The sequence below is a fragment of the Taeniopygia guttata genome, chromosome 8 (assembly GCF_048771995.1).
Source record: "Taeniopygia guttata chromosome 8, bTaeGut7.mat, whole genome shotgun sequence".
Classification (NCBI taxonomy): Eukaryota; Metazoa; Chordata; class Aves; order Passeriformes; family Estrildidae; genus Taeniopygia; species Taeniopygia guttata.
This window is the reverse complement of record NC_133033.1, coordinates 22,537,078-22,553,358: the sequence shown is the minus strand read 5'-3', so window position 1 is coordinate 22,553,358 and position 16,281 is coordinate 22,537,078. Positions and strand designations below refer to the sequence as shown.

Sequence of the window (16,281 nt, the reverse complement as noted above, 5' to 3'; positions counted from 1 at the left end):
TCCATGGGAACAGAGGCAGGATTCCTGATTATTTCAGTCCTCCTAAATCTGCTGTTTCTTTGTGGAACAGCAAGAAACTACTAAAGAATCTACGAGAAAAACCACATGCTTGTATGACTGAGATGAATCTACAGTTTCAAAGATGATGGCAAGAAGTGTTTAATTTTGCTGTTTGTGAGATACACATTGCATCTGTTAAATAGTTTTGGCACAAAAATCTGAAAAAAAAAAACTGATTTACTATACTTTTGCATCTCCCTTTCAAATACATGTAGAGACCTTCAGAGACCAGAAAAGGACTTGAACACAGTTACCTTGCCCTTCTCTCTAGGTAGCATCCTTGGGTGTTAGCAGCTCATGGTGTGAGGGATACATGTGATTATCTTCTTCTTCCTGCAAACTGTGGAGCATCTCCAAGGCTTAGACAAATTTCTGGATTGTTTCATTGAAGGAAGCCAAAATTTGAAACTGGCTATTATGGCAATCACAAAGAAGTACCCAAAGCTACAGTATGTGCACAGATCCAGTATTTATACTTTACCTGTCTGCAGTATGGGAGGATGGGATCCTTTAGCTGAAGCCATTTGAAATGTATGGCTCTAGACTGACAGTTGTTTCAGGAATTCTTTACAGAGACAGTAGCTGGCAGGGGACACTTAATCTCAGAGTCTGTCTGCACTTAATGCTTTATAGAGCCTAGACAATCACTTTCAGCCATGCATCAAATTTTTGATTTATCATAATAGCCTCCAATGCTACAAATCCATAATCAATCAAAATATTTCATTAACTTTGGATGATTCAATTATGTGATAACTTTTTGTAAAGCCTACAGGAAGTTAAAATGTCTTTATATGTTACATCTATTTCAATATTTAAATATAGGTCTGAATAATTTCTGTTCTAGCTGATGAAATTAATAGTGTATTTGTTTAGTTTCATTTGTTTCTTACTGTTTTTATCATACTGTATTTCTCTTAGGAAGAAAAGTCTGAAAATTTAACAAAGAAATTTTTAATTTTTTTTTTGTCTTTGATAAAAATGTTTGCAATTTATTCTAAAATGAAATAATAGGATTCTTTTAACAATACCAAAATGAAAGGAATTCTGAAGAATCAGAAGCCTGAAGGCAGCTTTTATCTTTGTGTCACAGAGGAAAACAATTCCAAATTAGCTGCTCTTCTGATAAAATATCTGTGCTTCTTGTGCATCCTCTTACAGCTGCCAACATGAGCTACTCTAGTGGATTCTTCTCTCTTATGGAATACAACAAGAGAAGTCTTTTTCCAGGTTTTCACCATCTCTTTTACACCAATATCTTTGATTACCTATTCTTATACTTCTCGTCACCTTGCTGCCCTACCTAAAAGCACTGATCTTCACATGGAAATTGAAAAGAGTTTACTTGGAAAAATATTAATAAATTTCAAACAAATCTTAGGAGAACTACCACGTGAAAATGAGAAATGGAAATAAAGCCACAGTCATATGCACTCATTATTAATGACGAAGAGAAGTGTGAAGATAAAACACCTTTCTTGGTATTGCTGATCTCACAACAGCAGCTGAACTTCAGCCCAAAGCCATCCGACAGAGCTGGGGGAGCGAAGCCGCGGTTCCGGGCGCTGACGCCGTTCGGCTGCTCACGCTTGGCAGCGAGACCAGGGCTGCCAATGGGGACGTTCTGCTGAGAGAAAGCAAGCAGTATCACAGTATCATCCAGCAGGACTCCCTGGACACTCACAGCAACTTCACTCTTAAAACTTTGATGGGCATGAGCTGGGTGGCCTCTTACTGCAGTGACACCAGGTTTGCTGTGAGGACAGACAGTGACAATTTTGTCAACACAATGCACCTGATTGAAAACCTCCTCAGGCCTCTCCCACACAGAATTATTTCACAGGCCATTTAATGACAGGGCACAGCCCTGTTTGGCATAAAGCCAGTAAATTATACATATCAGAAGAATTGCCAGATAACAGGCAATTCTGTTATCTGTTTTATTGTTCAGGAACTGGCTACATCTTTTCTAGAGACCTGGCTGCAAATACCGTAAACACTTCTTTAATGATTAAATATATACATTTGGAAGATGTTTACCTAAGGTTTTGTCTTAATGCAAAGGGAGTAGAAATAGTACCAACTCCTTATTCACTGTTTAACATACACAAGGTCCCATTTTCTCCTTTTGTGTACAATGAAATAATCACATCTCATCACACTGAGCCACATGAGCACATGCTCTTTTGGGAAACTGCAAGAGACGAAACACGTGTTAGAAGAGAAAGTCCATTCTGGAGCATCCTAGGAACTTTCTTTGACAATGGTCAAAGCAGCAGATGTTTTCTTAGTAGGAACAGAACATCTGTGTAATAATAACTTTCAAGGTCCATGGACATCCTGAATCAGGTGCCTGGGTTTTTTATTAGGTTGAATTCAAAGGATTTTTCCTCCACAAAGACTCTGAAATCTGTTCCCTTTACCTCGGTGTTGAACATCATGTCATGCATAGTTGTGCAGTAACAACCCGTGAAGGTGAGAAAAACCAAACAAACCCAACTCTTACATGTTCTCCTATTACCTGGATGGCAATAAAGTTCTCCAGGTTATTCAGTAATTTCTGAAGATGCAGACCCCGCAGAAAAGGACTTGGAGTGCTGGCTGACCAAGAACCAGCATGTGCCCAGGTGGCCAAGAAGGCCAAGGGCATCCTGGCTTTTATCAGGGATAGTGCAGCCAGCAGGACCAGGGAAGGGATTGTCCCTCTGTACCCAGCACTGGTGAAGTCTTACCTCAAATCCTATGTCCAGCTCTGAGCCCCCCAGTCCATGGAAGACTTCTGAGATGCTGCAGTGAGTCCAGAAAGGACAACCGAGCTGGTGAAGGTCCTGAAGCAGAGGTGTGATGAGGAGCCTGGAGGAAAGGAGGCTCAGGGGAGACCCTATCACACCCTACAGCTGGAGGAAAGGGGTTATATAAAGGTGGTTGGTTTCATCTCCCAGGCAGCCAGAGACAGGATGAGAGGAAATGGCCTCAAGCTGCACCAGGGGAGGTTCAGGCTGGCCATCAGGAATAATTTCTTCATAGAAAGAGCTGTCAATCATTTGAACAGGCTGCCCAAAGAAGTCGTGGAGTCACCATTGCTGGAGCTATCCCAAGAAATGACAGGACGTGACATGTGGCACTCAGTGCTGTGGTTTAGTTGGCATGGAGGTGCTTGATGAAAGGCTGGACTAAAAGATCTTGGAGGTATTTTCCAACCCTAATGATTCCATGATTGTATAAGATAAGGTAATAGAGGCTTCACCACGGCCTGAAGCTGAGTGCACAAGCAGCATAGTCATTAACATGCATTACCAGAGACTTGCCAGCTGTACAAATAAAAGGCTATAAAGATACTAATTCCTCGCTTTTGTTTGCAGTCTGTGGAGTCTGCAACACCAATGTGCCGTTATGTAAGCAGTGAGAGTTTATAACTCCTAGCAGGAATAAATACCAAACCTAAAACTATTAAAAGCTATAGACTTGTCAGAAAAATGAACCAGTTCATCAGCCAGCCCATACTGGTGAAAGGATAAAAGAAATAGAAGTAATCTAGAGACGTTTTCCTGTGATCAGTAATTTGTGTTGTGGGTATTAGTGATTAGTCAAATAATTAATGTTGTACCTGTGTGCTTTAAAGGTACCAGAGCCCTGTGCTTCTGCATCCCTATTCAGGATGCCCCAATTTGTCTGAGATACCTCGTGCACATGAAGTAGTACTTACCCTGTCATTTCCATACTTTACCTCCCAGTCTCTCTGCTGGTTGGCATGGGCCAGTTCCAAATCATAACAGTTTAAAGTCTAAATTTTGTAGAAAATTTAGCTCACAAGAATGTCAAATGCTTGTGTTTTTACTTAATGAAGTAGAAATATTTGCCTTTTTAAGCTTCTTAGAAGTTTATATTTGTGTTGAATTACCATTACTGACATCCTTGCATTGGCAGTGGAGGCAATAATTAAGTATATAACAATACTATCATTAATATTTTCAATTAACTTCAGAAAATGAAAATAAGCAAAATCTGGGTCATCTCTCATAACCTGATATGAATTATTAACTCTTTTCCTGTATCACTGCAATGCATACTCTGTACCAAGCACAAGGAACAGTGGCTGAAATTTTGAAGGGCTGCTCTTTAGACATTTATTCATTGTACATCTGTTTCAAGGTGGGTAGGGCTGCTTCTAATAGAATATCAAGAATATACAACCATATTTTACCTATATTGCTTTGTTTTATAAATTCCACATTTATAGCACTGCCTTGAAGAAGTATTTTTATAACTTTGATGTACAAATCGAGGTACCTGCATAGAGCTGCTTCATGTTATTAATTCATTTCCAGATTTTAGTGGCTGGTTTCCATTGGATATCAAGCAGAATTCAATGCTGCAAAATCTCATGTCAGTGTTCCAAAGTTACAGAATGGCTGCTTTCAGCCCTAACTCTCTAGAAACTAGAGAATTGTGTGTTACCTCTGCTGCATTTGATGTCATTTCAGTTTTCCTCCACTGCTAAAGCCTAACATTTATTTGTTCTTTAGCTTTTTTTGGTGCATCAGTAAATAAAGAGGTGTAACATTTAGTAATATGCATTTGTGTACTAGGAAGTTGTCTAACTGTAGTTGTGGTATAAAGTTTTTTGTGAGAGAGAAAGTATCTATGCTGGGAAATAACCACTCTGTTAATTTCTGGGACAAAATTTCACAACTTCAGTAATTCATTCCACCGCAGGTTTTAAAACCTCAAGAACTTTATGCTTTTTACTTTGTACATGAATTCATATGTCTTGTAGAATTGGAGTGAAACAGTTAAGGAAACACACTGCATGCCATTGAAAGAGTTCTTGTGACTTTTTTATTGCAGACTAGGTAACACAATTTCATAGGTAGGTCTGACTTTGCTGGAAATTCCCTTGAGAATGAAGCAATTATTATCAGCTAGCACTTCCCTCTCTGGGTACCAAACTGCTTAGGCTGTGCTAAGGCAGTACTGGGGAAGAGGACCATCTTTGGCTTGTTGATAGAAGTGAGCCAGGAGGAAAAATACACAGAGTTAGCATAGAGAGAAATAATCTTTTTTTCACAGCTCCACATCTCCCTCTACTGAGTGAACTCTTGCCTGCTCAAACTCTTCTGATCAAGTCATTTGACCCTGCTCATTCTAGAATTTCATCATCCCTTCTCCAGCACTGAGTCTTGAGACTCCTGTTCCTCAGTCAGTCTCCAGTCCAGTTAGGCTTGGGCTGCATTTCTTATAATTATGATGAGAAAGAAGTGTGTGAACATGATTGCCTGTGGGATGACCATTAAAGAATCACCTCCCTGGCCACTGAGGGACTGTGCATACTGTCTCATTCAGGGTTAATGTAGTGGTGCTTAAGCTGGTCTTGTAAGATTGAAATCCCACTAGAATGCAGTCTGTCTGTGAAGATATTCCAGAGGAAGCAAACCTGTTCTGCTTTCAACATGAAAGACAGCATTATTCTGAATGGCTGAGCTTTGTGGTACATTATTCATGAGTTATTAGAACTTCTGTTTCATCAGCTGTTATTAGTTTTTACTACCTTGCTTGTCTTCCAGATTTTGAAGAGAACTGTTTGGCTTACAGAGATTGCCTTGCATTTTAGGGACTCCAAGTGTCTCCAGATGTCTTTGTGTTTGCTTTAGCAAATCTTCTGGGGCTAATGAGCAATTAGAAATTCATTAAGCCTGGAGAAATACCAGGTCACATTAGATGCCACTATTCCAATCTAGCCGAGCAGCAATTCTGCTGAGTTAAGTGGGCAAATGGACACACCTGACTGCTTGTTTCTGCTGCTTTATGGGCTGTTAAATGTGAGGACTCAAGCCCTTGCTATGGACCCATTTGGCAGAGAGTCCTTAAATCAGTGGTGTGTGCTATACACACACAGGAATTCCTGTGAACTGTGACTCAGGCTAAAAGCAGAGTATCCAGCTTGCCTGCTGGAGGATAGCCATGCTCTGGAAACCTCTCTGCCTTCTTGAGACTCCATTAGAGAAGCCTTCAGTATGCAACAACAGATCCTTCTAATGGTTTGGAACGAACATTTTTAGGAAATTTGTATTTTTTAAAAAAATATTCAACTGGAATAGTCTTCTCCCTGAAGGTATTAAAAATAGAAAAGTTATTCACACTGCACATGCAAACTCTTCTGGGGAACTTCTATGACAGGTCTTGGACAAGATCCTGTACCATATACTGTTTCTTTTTCTTTCTGAAATAATGTAGACTTCAGTCTGTGCAGCTGTTTCAATTCTTTGTTTCCCACAGTGCACATTTGAAATACTTTATCTGTGAATAAACTAGTGAATGAGTCAAGTGTGGAAAAGCACTGAACAATAATGGACTCTAAGCAGAACCACTGAATTGTTAAACCTTGGAATCATTAAGAGGAGGGCAGGAAGTAAAAGCAGATTTGTTGTCATTCCTAATATGAATATGACTTGATTTCAATATCCTTACAACGCTGATAAACACACTCACATCCAGGAGTTGCTTACTGGCAACTTGGTTGTGGTTTCTGTTTCAGAAATAGAATGTACTTCTACCAATTAATATAGAAGAGAATAAAAACTGTTTTGACTCATTTTTTTTTAAACAAATAGAACATCAAGGGAGTTCATAGAATAATATTTTTTTCCATATTAGACTACCTGCAAAATTACTTGGTTCTATGTGGACACTTGTAACAGAATGGGGTTTAAAACCTGAAGTATGTTCTTCCCCTTTTGTGACAATGATCTTGGAAGATCATTGACAGACATACTCAATTCTGTAGAAAACGTGACCCATTGCAGTTGCTTCTTACACGAATAGATGTTTTCTTGTGTACATCAATGCCGAAGCAGAGGTTTTACATCCATAATGCTTTTTCACACTATGTGGAGTTACATTCATTTTGTGGTATGGGTTATAAATTTCTTTAATCTTCAATGAGATACATAATTTCATGTAAAAATTTATCATTTTTGGGTATTCTGAATGACTAGGCATGAAATGCTATGGGCAAACTGTAGTTCTGGCATAGTCATGAAAATGTTATGGGCTTGTTGTAGGAATCATTCCCTAGAGGGTTGCTCTCACTTTTGTGTTATAATCTACTCAGGTTTCTATAGAAAAACCCACCAAGGTTCAAAGGCTTGTGTTTCACCTGAGCTACCACTGTATGCAGCTTCACACAGTAACTTCCCAGTTTTTTGCCAGTATTGGGAGGGCTGCCTGTGTGCAATGAGAGGGACTTTCCTGCAGCTGGACTCTTCTTTCGTTTATGTGTCTCAATCTCAACCTCTGCAGTGTGACCAGGTTGTGTCATTCACCCTGATCTGTGTAAACCCAAGGAACAAAAACCCAGGTCCTGGAGGCTAAAATACAGGTACTGAAACTAATCTGTGCTAATAAAAATGGGCAGCAGGCTGAGATTGAAAATTATTTCAAAGACTGAATTCTTGACACACAAAGCCTTGTTTGCAGCTTTAGGTATTAACATATTTGCTACTACAAATCAGGCATTGTCTCTCTGTGGGCATCAGATAATCTGATGTTGGTCAGAAGCTCAGTCACTGACATGATGCCACCTAAATATGCTTAAGAGCATCTAAGCAAAACATGGTGGAATCTGACATTTGTTCATATGGATTAAATAGCAACAGGTGTCATCATTCTGTTAGGCTGATAATGTTCAACTACCATACTGAACAGGCCACAGACCTGACAATCCCTGAAATCAGAGTTTCTAGGCACCACATTTCTGCATTTGGTCACTTACCCACTGTCATTTTGTTTCCAAAATCTGAATAAAATATACCACTCGGTTTGCAAAATGGTTAGTGGAAACAACATGTGTGTAAAACTGTCTCTGAATTTGGTGGTGAGTTACATATCAAAGTTGTGTCTCCTCCCTGGTGTCTTGTCCCACTGTATTGCAGAAGCTGTCCTTTCGGCTGGGTCCAGCATTTGGAACATAAGTCAATGGATCGGGTCGGATTAAGTATCTACAAATAGAAATCACAGCTGTTACTAAAACAACGTGGTGCAAGCCAGGGTAAGTACATACAGGTGTAATGTTGAAAAGACCTGAGCAAGACTTAGACTTAATTTGAAGGAGCTTGGTTTAGTTCCTGTGGTAGCATGGGTTAGATTTTTTTTAATTTAAAATACAGAGTTAGAGGAGGATGACAAGGTAACAACATTACAAATATATGTATTATATATTTATATGTGTATTTTAAGTATATACATATGTAGTATAATTTGGTGTTACTTTAAATATAAGTCTTTTTTTTTTTATGTGTGTGCTTTAACTTACACTATATCATTCAGCTCTAATCTTGTATCTGGAGAAGGGTTGATCAGGATGTAGGAAAGGGTGTTCTGATGATCATTCATTTCATCTAGAGGACAGGGGGAAAAAAAGTATTGTGAGGAGCATTACTTCTGACATGTTAACTTGATGAAAGTTCATAGAGCTGCAAAAAAGTGTCTGGTGTCAGAGTGATTTCAAATAAGTTTAGCAATTTCTTTTCAACTGTACTCATATGGAAACTACCTGACATTGCAATCTTTTGAGTTATCAGCTGTAAAAACATCCTGTTTCCTAATGTTTTAAAAATCTTCTGGTTTTTTCAGTCATAGCAATTTGAATGTAACCCAATTTCATTGTGATTTACCAATTTGTCCTGCAGCTTAGGTAAGTTTTTGGTGAGCAGGGACTCCTGTGCTTGGCTGGCATCAAGTTCAAATGATGACCAAGGTTAAATGCAGGTGTATGGCATTCTCATCCATTTCGAGATTTGGTCAATATAAACCTTTTTTTCATTTTTGTATTCACCTAGGAAGCACTTCCCTTTTATCCTTTGTGTCAAGGGCTTGAAATGTGAAGGCTATATAAATGGAAATTGGTATGTTTCTTGCATTTTTAACTGTTCTCCTAATGATGGGTTGAAATTAAGGCTGATAATTTTTACTTTTAAGGTTTAAGCTACACTTTTGTAGCTGCCATTGCAATGTCTTACGTATCATTTTCTCTTGGCAAACTCCTTGGGCTGCTGCAGTGAGACTGGTTTTAATCCTATCAGACTAAAGAGGAGAGGCGGTGCTTCTGTGTTAAATCCTCTTTAGCTTTTTAGGAAAATGTATACCTCAGACTCAGATAAATGTAATCAGATAAGGCATTTAGCTATCAAGATTTTGCTGCTTTGTACATGGTATCCAATAGTCCTAAATTTGAGTAATGAAATGAGTATGTATTTTTGGCTTTTAACTAGGATTTGAAAAAGAAAAAAAAGCAGGAATACATAAAAGTTTTCTTGTTATTAATATAAATAAGAATTCAATTTACATAACATTTTTTTGTTTGATCAAATGTTATTGTGGCCCGTGAAGCCCCTAAATCTTTCTGCAGAGAGTTGTATAGAAACATTAAGAAAGAAGGCATAGAAATTATTCAGATGGAGTGTGGAATAAAGACCGTATTTACATATCTAGAAATGCCTGGTGTTTCTAGAAAATTAGAACCTATCGTCCTGGGTTTCCACCCAAAATGCTACAGGGCCAAGGCCAGAGAAAGGCAACCTAGGCAGTTATGGTTCATGTCTAAAAAGTGCTACAGTGCTCCTGTCCATAGCTTAAAAAACTCCAAAACAATCCTATATATTAAAAAGCAACCTAACATCAGCCTTGCTGGAGAATGATTTGATGGATAAAAATGGCATCTAAAGACCTAGTGAAACATGCTTTCTAAAAATGACTTTCATATGATAACTTGGCATTATTTTTGAAAATTGCGGGGAAAATGCAATATCCTTCACACATAAACAACTCCCCACCTTGCTATATGAGTGAACTTCACAACAGCCCTGTCTTCATCTTCATTTCAAGAGCTTTGTGAAATACGGTGCAGCAGTTCAATGACTGGGGAATGTTTATAAATTCAGCATGCACATATCATCTACTAAATATAAATGTGACTGACATGCTGCCTTGTGGGCCTTCCATCTCAGCATAGGAATGGCTGATAATAGAATGCACTAAAACCACTCCAAGTTACTCTTGGTAAATTAAAACCAAACAACCCAAACATAAACCAACAAAACAAAAAGCACTATCATAAGCTTGGTATTTTGGTTTTGGCTCCATAATTTCTTACAAATAAGTCCACCTTGCACCATGCTAATGTTGCTATTGAAGTACTGTACAGTGGTACCGTATCCTGCTGGAGAAAGGCCCAGGTGCTTCATTCTGTTCTTCACGAGTTCAGCGAGCTCCTGCCTTTCTGACCTCCTGTAGAGGTTCATCCTCTGCTGGTTGATCTTCTCAGCAGTTTTAGCAGAGTGCCTGGGGGCCCTCCTGCTCAGGCGCCGTGCCCACTGCATGCTCTTCCTCCGCAGCAGCGGGTGGTCGGACTGGTCACTGGATGTTGAGTTCCGGTGATTGCCGCGGCAGCTGAACTGCTCTTTGGTGTCTTTGGTGTCCTCCCATTCCTCCACGCTGATGGAGATTTGAGACTTGAAAGGAAAAGGACAAGAGAGATGAAGGGCTGTATTAGATGGAAGAGGATGAAGATGTTCTCTCCTTTTTCTGACAGTGCAGCTGGATATGGGGTTTGGCTGCAATGGCGCTGAGGGGATTCAGCTCTTTGTACTTAGCAAGTGTTCCTGAACTGGGCACCCTTTACTAGACTTTGACTTTTCATGTAAAAAGCTCATTTATAATATAAATACTTTTATCAAGTGCAAAGGCAGGTAAGTGTTATTTTCTGCCCAACTGCACTGTGATTCTGAGAAAAGCAAATTCAGCCTTCTGATATTGCCCTTCCTAAATCCAGGAATCAATTCTGAATTACTTTCTTCCCATTCCACATATTTTCAGGAATCTAAGTTGTGTAACTGCTTTTTACATGTGTGTTGTGGATTCATTAAGTAATGGTTCAACTTTGGCTGCACTGTTTTCAGTACGCTCTTATGACCACAGGTACAACATGCCTATTAACTGTCTCTCAAATTCCCAGCTCTTCCTGACCTTCCAGCACACATGAAATTAGGACGCATAACCTTCAGTGTGACTCAGGGCACCTCTTGTGAAAGCAGTGATTGATTCCTACCATAAAGAACAGTGATATTACTCATGTAGAGACAAATCCCCCCCATAATTAATAGCCAAAATCTGTTGCTCTGTTTTCCTTATGCCACCCAAGTAAGACCAATGGTATGTGCATGTACAAGTACTGAAATAACACAGGTGGATGGACTACAGGTGCACTTCTAACATACAGAAGTTACTAGAGAACATAAAATGAAAGAATTCAAAAGATAACTTTTGTTAAGATAAATGTTTTCAATGTGTATTTTAGATTTAATGAGTAGTTTAAGTTCTAGTTTCAAAACCACTTCCTTAAGAATCCTGAGTTCCTCTTGTGCCATTTGAATGTCTTTTATTGACATAAGTCGAAGTCCTTGATGGTGTCAGTACAAGCACATTACCAAGTTACTGGTCACAGATTTCAATCTGAGTGTTTAAAATAAATAAATTTATGATGTATAAAACAAAGATTATGTAAATGAACAGGCTAAGTTTGTGTGAATCCCCTCAGAATATGCTGGTAGAGATCAGTGACTAAACCAAATTTAACAGAAGAACTACTGAATGTCCTTTTCCTACTTCAGGCCCCCTTTCCCATTTCATGTTATGAAATCTGAAAGCAATATTCTGTTGACCTCATCAGTGCTGAATACAACCTTTCTGTAAGAGGCTCACCACAATCTGTGAGGTTTCTGGGGTCTATAAAACAGTATTTTATATGAGTAAGCTGGATGCAGTGTGAAAGATACTTGTATTTTTCACTTTTATACAAACTAGTTTTTATCTGTGTAAAAGAAAAAAGCAACAAACCAACCCAATCAAACAGCAAAACAATCAAACTCCGTAATTAAAATGAACTACAGATGTTGATCTTGTAGCACTTCAAGTAAAATCACATTTTTAATATTCTAGACTAGGATCTTGCAATAAGCCTCAAGTAAAGACCAGCTAATTTATTGAGGCTCTTCAGCTTAGTCTGCAATAGAAAAGGGATTTCTTTTTTTTTTTTTTTTTGAACAAGCTGATTTTTTGAAGTTTTGTTACTGACTCCGCTGATGTTAGGGAAGAAGAGAGAACCTGGATCTTTTTGAACAAAAATGCAATTTGATTTTGTTGTTTGTTAGACTGTCATTTTGGGTTTGTGAGCATTTTACAGCAAGGACTAAGGCAGGTAGAGTACATTCCATAGGAAAAGGTGCTACTTATGGGTAGGAAGGAGCTTTTTGGTATTAACAAATCTGATACAAAACTGAGTGTAGAGGATGGTCTTGTTTTGCCTTTCTTCCTGCTTGCACTGGCAGCTTTACTTGTCAAGCTCTTGACAAAACAAATAACCAGACTTGCTGATAGCAGTGGTGTAAAGGCAGAGACCAATCATCATCACTACAGGAGGTAAGTCACTTTTTGAGCCAGAAATTAAATGGGAGAGGCCATGTGAAAGAACGAGTTTTTTGTTTCTGTGAATCTGTAAATCCTTAGCTTGAAGTTTTGAAACACTAGCATAGGTGAGAGCTGAAAGCATAAAGGAGGGTGCTAAAGCAAAATATTTACTTCAGCAAAGATGAAGTTTTTATTGTGCCTGTTGAGAAAGCTGTGCAGAATGGCCCTTTGCTGTACACAAGATGAAAAAATTCAATTTTAAAGACAAAGCAAAATGAAAACCCAAAGTGGCTTTCAAAAGCAGCATAAAAGTGTGCTGCCAGTGGCAGCTGTTAAACACAAAGACAAAACTCCAGTGCAAAGTACTTCTCTGTGTCCCCCTCTGTTTTAACCAGCCTTAAACTTCATTTAAAAGTACTTTCATAACTATCATTGCTTTGAGGCTTGATTGTTTTCATGGAATTTTCTTTTCTTGTTCCACAGCAGGTAAATCTGTTGCATGAGAAGCATAACGGATGACATGGTGTCACTCCTGTGCCACACAGTGAAGAAACACTTGCCTTTAAACCCTTGGTTTTGTTTGCTTTTTGTTTTTCAAAAGCAGGTTCCTGTCTCACATATCCCACTGTGTGCCCTGAAGGGTGTGATTGCTCACTTGTGCTGCCAGACAGCTGTGACCTACTCAGGCATGGTGTTCTAATAGAGTGTTTCATGCCCTAAAATCTAAACGTTAGGCTGGTCAACACATGGCAGGAATGGGAATGTAGTCACAGACACATCAGTGCACATATTTGAGATTATGGTGATTGAGATATCTGTGATGATAACACCAAACACCAATTAACTTTAGATTTTTGCTCCCATGCCTTGCTGCTCCCTGGGAGCTGCGTGTAAAATGTGAAATAGTTTGAAGGTGTAGTTTCATCTGTTCCATTCTGAAACAGTGCCGTATTTTTACCTTACTGCAAGTTTTATACTAACTAAATTTTACTGCTCTGCCTACCAAGAATGCTGTTGGCATCCAGGGCACTAGAAATGCTTTTCTGCTCCAAAAGCTGTCTAAACCATTGCTAAGTACAGCCATATTTTCCTTTCGTGATAAATGTGGGGAGTTTGCTCCACTAGCATTTAATGTGTGTAAGCTTAAGGCTTTTACCAGATGATCTTTTCACTGTAAAGATGATTTGTTACCTTCAGAATTTAACAGAAGGCCCAAAAGGAACAAGAATTCCACTGGGCTTCTTTGAAATTCCATCTGTCAGCTTTCAGATTTTAGCAAGCTGTTTGTGTCCAGAACAATGTTGCTTTAAGATCCATTTACTCAAGGATGATCCATTGCACAGTTCCATTTTCTCTGCGGATTTCACTCCCACAATTGAACCTAATGTACAATTTCTGGCTGTAGTTCTGCTATTTCTTCATAGCAGCCTGTATGGGACTGTGTTTTGGATTTGTGATGATAATGTGTTAATTATGGGGATGTTTTCATTACTGCTGAGTGGTGCTTACACCAAGCCAAGGCATTTTCTGCCCCTCACCCACCCCAGCAGCAAGTGGGCTGGGGAAAGCAAAAGAAGTTGGGAGGGGACACAGCCAGTACACCTGATCCAAAATGACCAAACTGACATCCCTTATCCAGGGTGCTTTGTTCTGCAGGAACAGCTGCAGGAAGATGAAGGAATGAGATGCTTGATGGAGTCCTGCTTTACTGAGGATGGCCAAACACCCCCTGCCCATCAGAACTTAGCAAACTCTTGGCTTGGCTTTGCTTTCCCACACAGCTTTTACTTAAGTTATTGAAATTCCTTTACCTGAGCCCAAGAGAGTTCTCCCTTTCAGCCTCTCAGTTTTCTCCCCATCCCACCTCAGGGGGAGCAAGCAAGCCAGCAGCTGTGTGGGGCTCGCTTCAACCAGGACACACAGAAACAGGCAAGCAATAAGCAAATACTTACTTGTGAAGCCATTTCTCGTGACTGACAAAGGAAGGGGAAAAAGAAAACAAAAGACAATTTAAACAGAAGTGAATCTAAAGAAACAAATATGGACAGAAAAGCAGCCATACAGGTAATGGAAAAAGGTTTTTGTATCTCTTTTTATATTTTTTAAGTGTAGTAGAAAAGGTTTGGGTCATAGGTGTGATAGTCGTGGAGAGGCAGGCTAGATTTACTTGCTACTTAGTTACTTACTACTTTACTTACTTACAGGCTAGATTTATTTAGTTACTGGGTCACTGAAAACTTGCTTTATTTTTAAAGTTACAAGTATCTGTCAATGAAGTGAGAGCTTCTCATTTGCATAGTGAAAAAGGGAGTGCTAAAGGATAAATTATACATATTACATATTAATATTAGCATATTTTGTCCTCATGACTCAAGTTACCCGTGTTGTTACCTCACAGCTTTCAGGTATGTGCAGTGCAAATTTAGCTTCTTTGTCTGTTTAAACTCAAATTGATAATCATGTTGAAGGTTCTCTGAGTTATATACCTTCAAATTCATGGTTAGTAGTTCATAGTTCCTGCATAAAAAGAGTGAACTACTTTTCTCTTATTTCCATTTTAAAGATCTTACCCAACAACATTCTTCTGGCTTAATGTATTGAAAAGCTAAAATGATAACCCATGCTTGTAGGTCTCTATCCACAAAGACCACAGACACAGAGCAAGATGTTTTGTATTCTGGGGAAGAGGTAGGTGAGGGGAGATTTCCCTGTCCCTCTCTAGAGGGGAAAGGTTGTACAAATTCTGACTCACTAAACAAGAAATTGCACAAGTATTTGTGTGGAAATACCACTGGAGGTCTGCATTCAGAATCTTCAGCTTAAAAAGACCAACAACTGCTTTTTCTTCACTTAATAAAGGAGGAGTGCCATACTTCCACATATGTCCAACACCTGACAATTTGAAAATTTAACTAGGTGGTTTCTCCAACCTCCCTTCCTTAAGCCTCTACGCGATTTAGCTCAAATTCTTTGTGAGATTACCTGTCAAAGTTGGTGGGAAGTAATAGCAGAACTCCTCATTCTGTTTTTTTTGGACCTGAAGTTAAAGACCCAGCCCTGAATGTGAGAACAAAGCATTGCCAAGAATTTTATCTTATCCTTATTTAATGAATTCTTAAAATCTGGTATGTTCTCTGTTTTGTGGAAAGCTGTGAGAGACCTTTATTTCATATTAGCATTGAGGCTGACTACATTCTTCTCCAGGAAATGATTTTGATGGATTATGTTAAGGCTGCTATATTTCAAAAGACATTATTGCAGTCACTGAGTCCACTGGCTAAGCTGTAAAAGCCACCTGCAGAAAAACTGACGGTCCACAAAGAGAAACACCCATGAACTGGGTGGAATCTTGCACAGCTTTTTATCACGTTTTTATAAAGTTATCTTCAGCTAAATGTACTTCTTCAAGAGCAAGTCTTCCCATTAAGCATTATATGGCCGAGTGTTTTCTAATATTTTTCTGACATATAGAAAAGAAGATATAAACTACCTATCTTGGAAATTAGTTTAAACTATGAGTATTTCAGAAGAGAGCTGTTGCTCACTGTTGTATTTTAAAGCTGTGGTCTAATGAGATGGCAGTACTAATGGTCATGTAAACAAATGGATAATACATGACAGAAATCAAAGCTGCCCAAACAAAAAAAGTACATTAAGTAGTCAGGAAAAAGTAATTTTTCCATTTTTTTATAAATGGAGAGATGGAGAAATGTACACATTTATGTGGCAAACATAGAAATACATATATAAAATACTGCC

At 38.8% G+C, this 16,281-nt stretch overlaps 1 protein-coding gene across 10 annotated transcripts in view; it reads right to left on the bottom strand.

The window, feature by feature from the left end:
* Nucleotides 1–4,876: 4,876 nt before the first annotated feature.
* KCNT2 (potassium sodium-activated channel subfamily T member 2) overlaps nt 4,877–16,281 on the bottom strand; it is a 113,935-nt gene continuing 102,530 nt past the window's right edge. For 6 of the 10 annotated variants that reach the window (XM_041717910.2, XM_041717909.2, XM_030279389.4 and 3 more), the window contains 4 exons: nt 14,475–14,495; nt 10,268–10,568; nt 8,372–8,456; nt 4,877–8,057 (listed from right to left, as the gene is read on the bottom strand). In XM_041717910.2, the coding sequence (XP_041573844.2) occupies nt 7,946–8,057; nt 8,372–8,456; nt 10,268–10,568; nt 14,475–14,495 (519 nt within the window). In that variant the 3' untranslated portion in view covers nt 4,877–7,945. The remainder of the gene's footprint in view (nt 8,058–8,371; nt 8,457–10,267; nt 10,569–14,474; nt 14,496–16,281) is intronic. The other 4 variants (XM_030279392.4, XM_030279393.4, XM_030279388.4 and 1 more) reach the window with 1 other exon arrangement.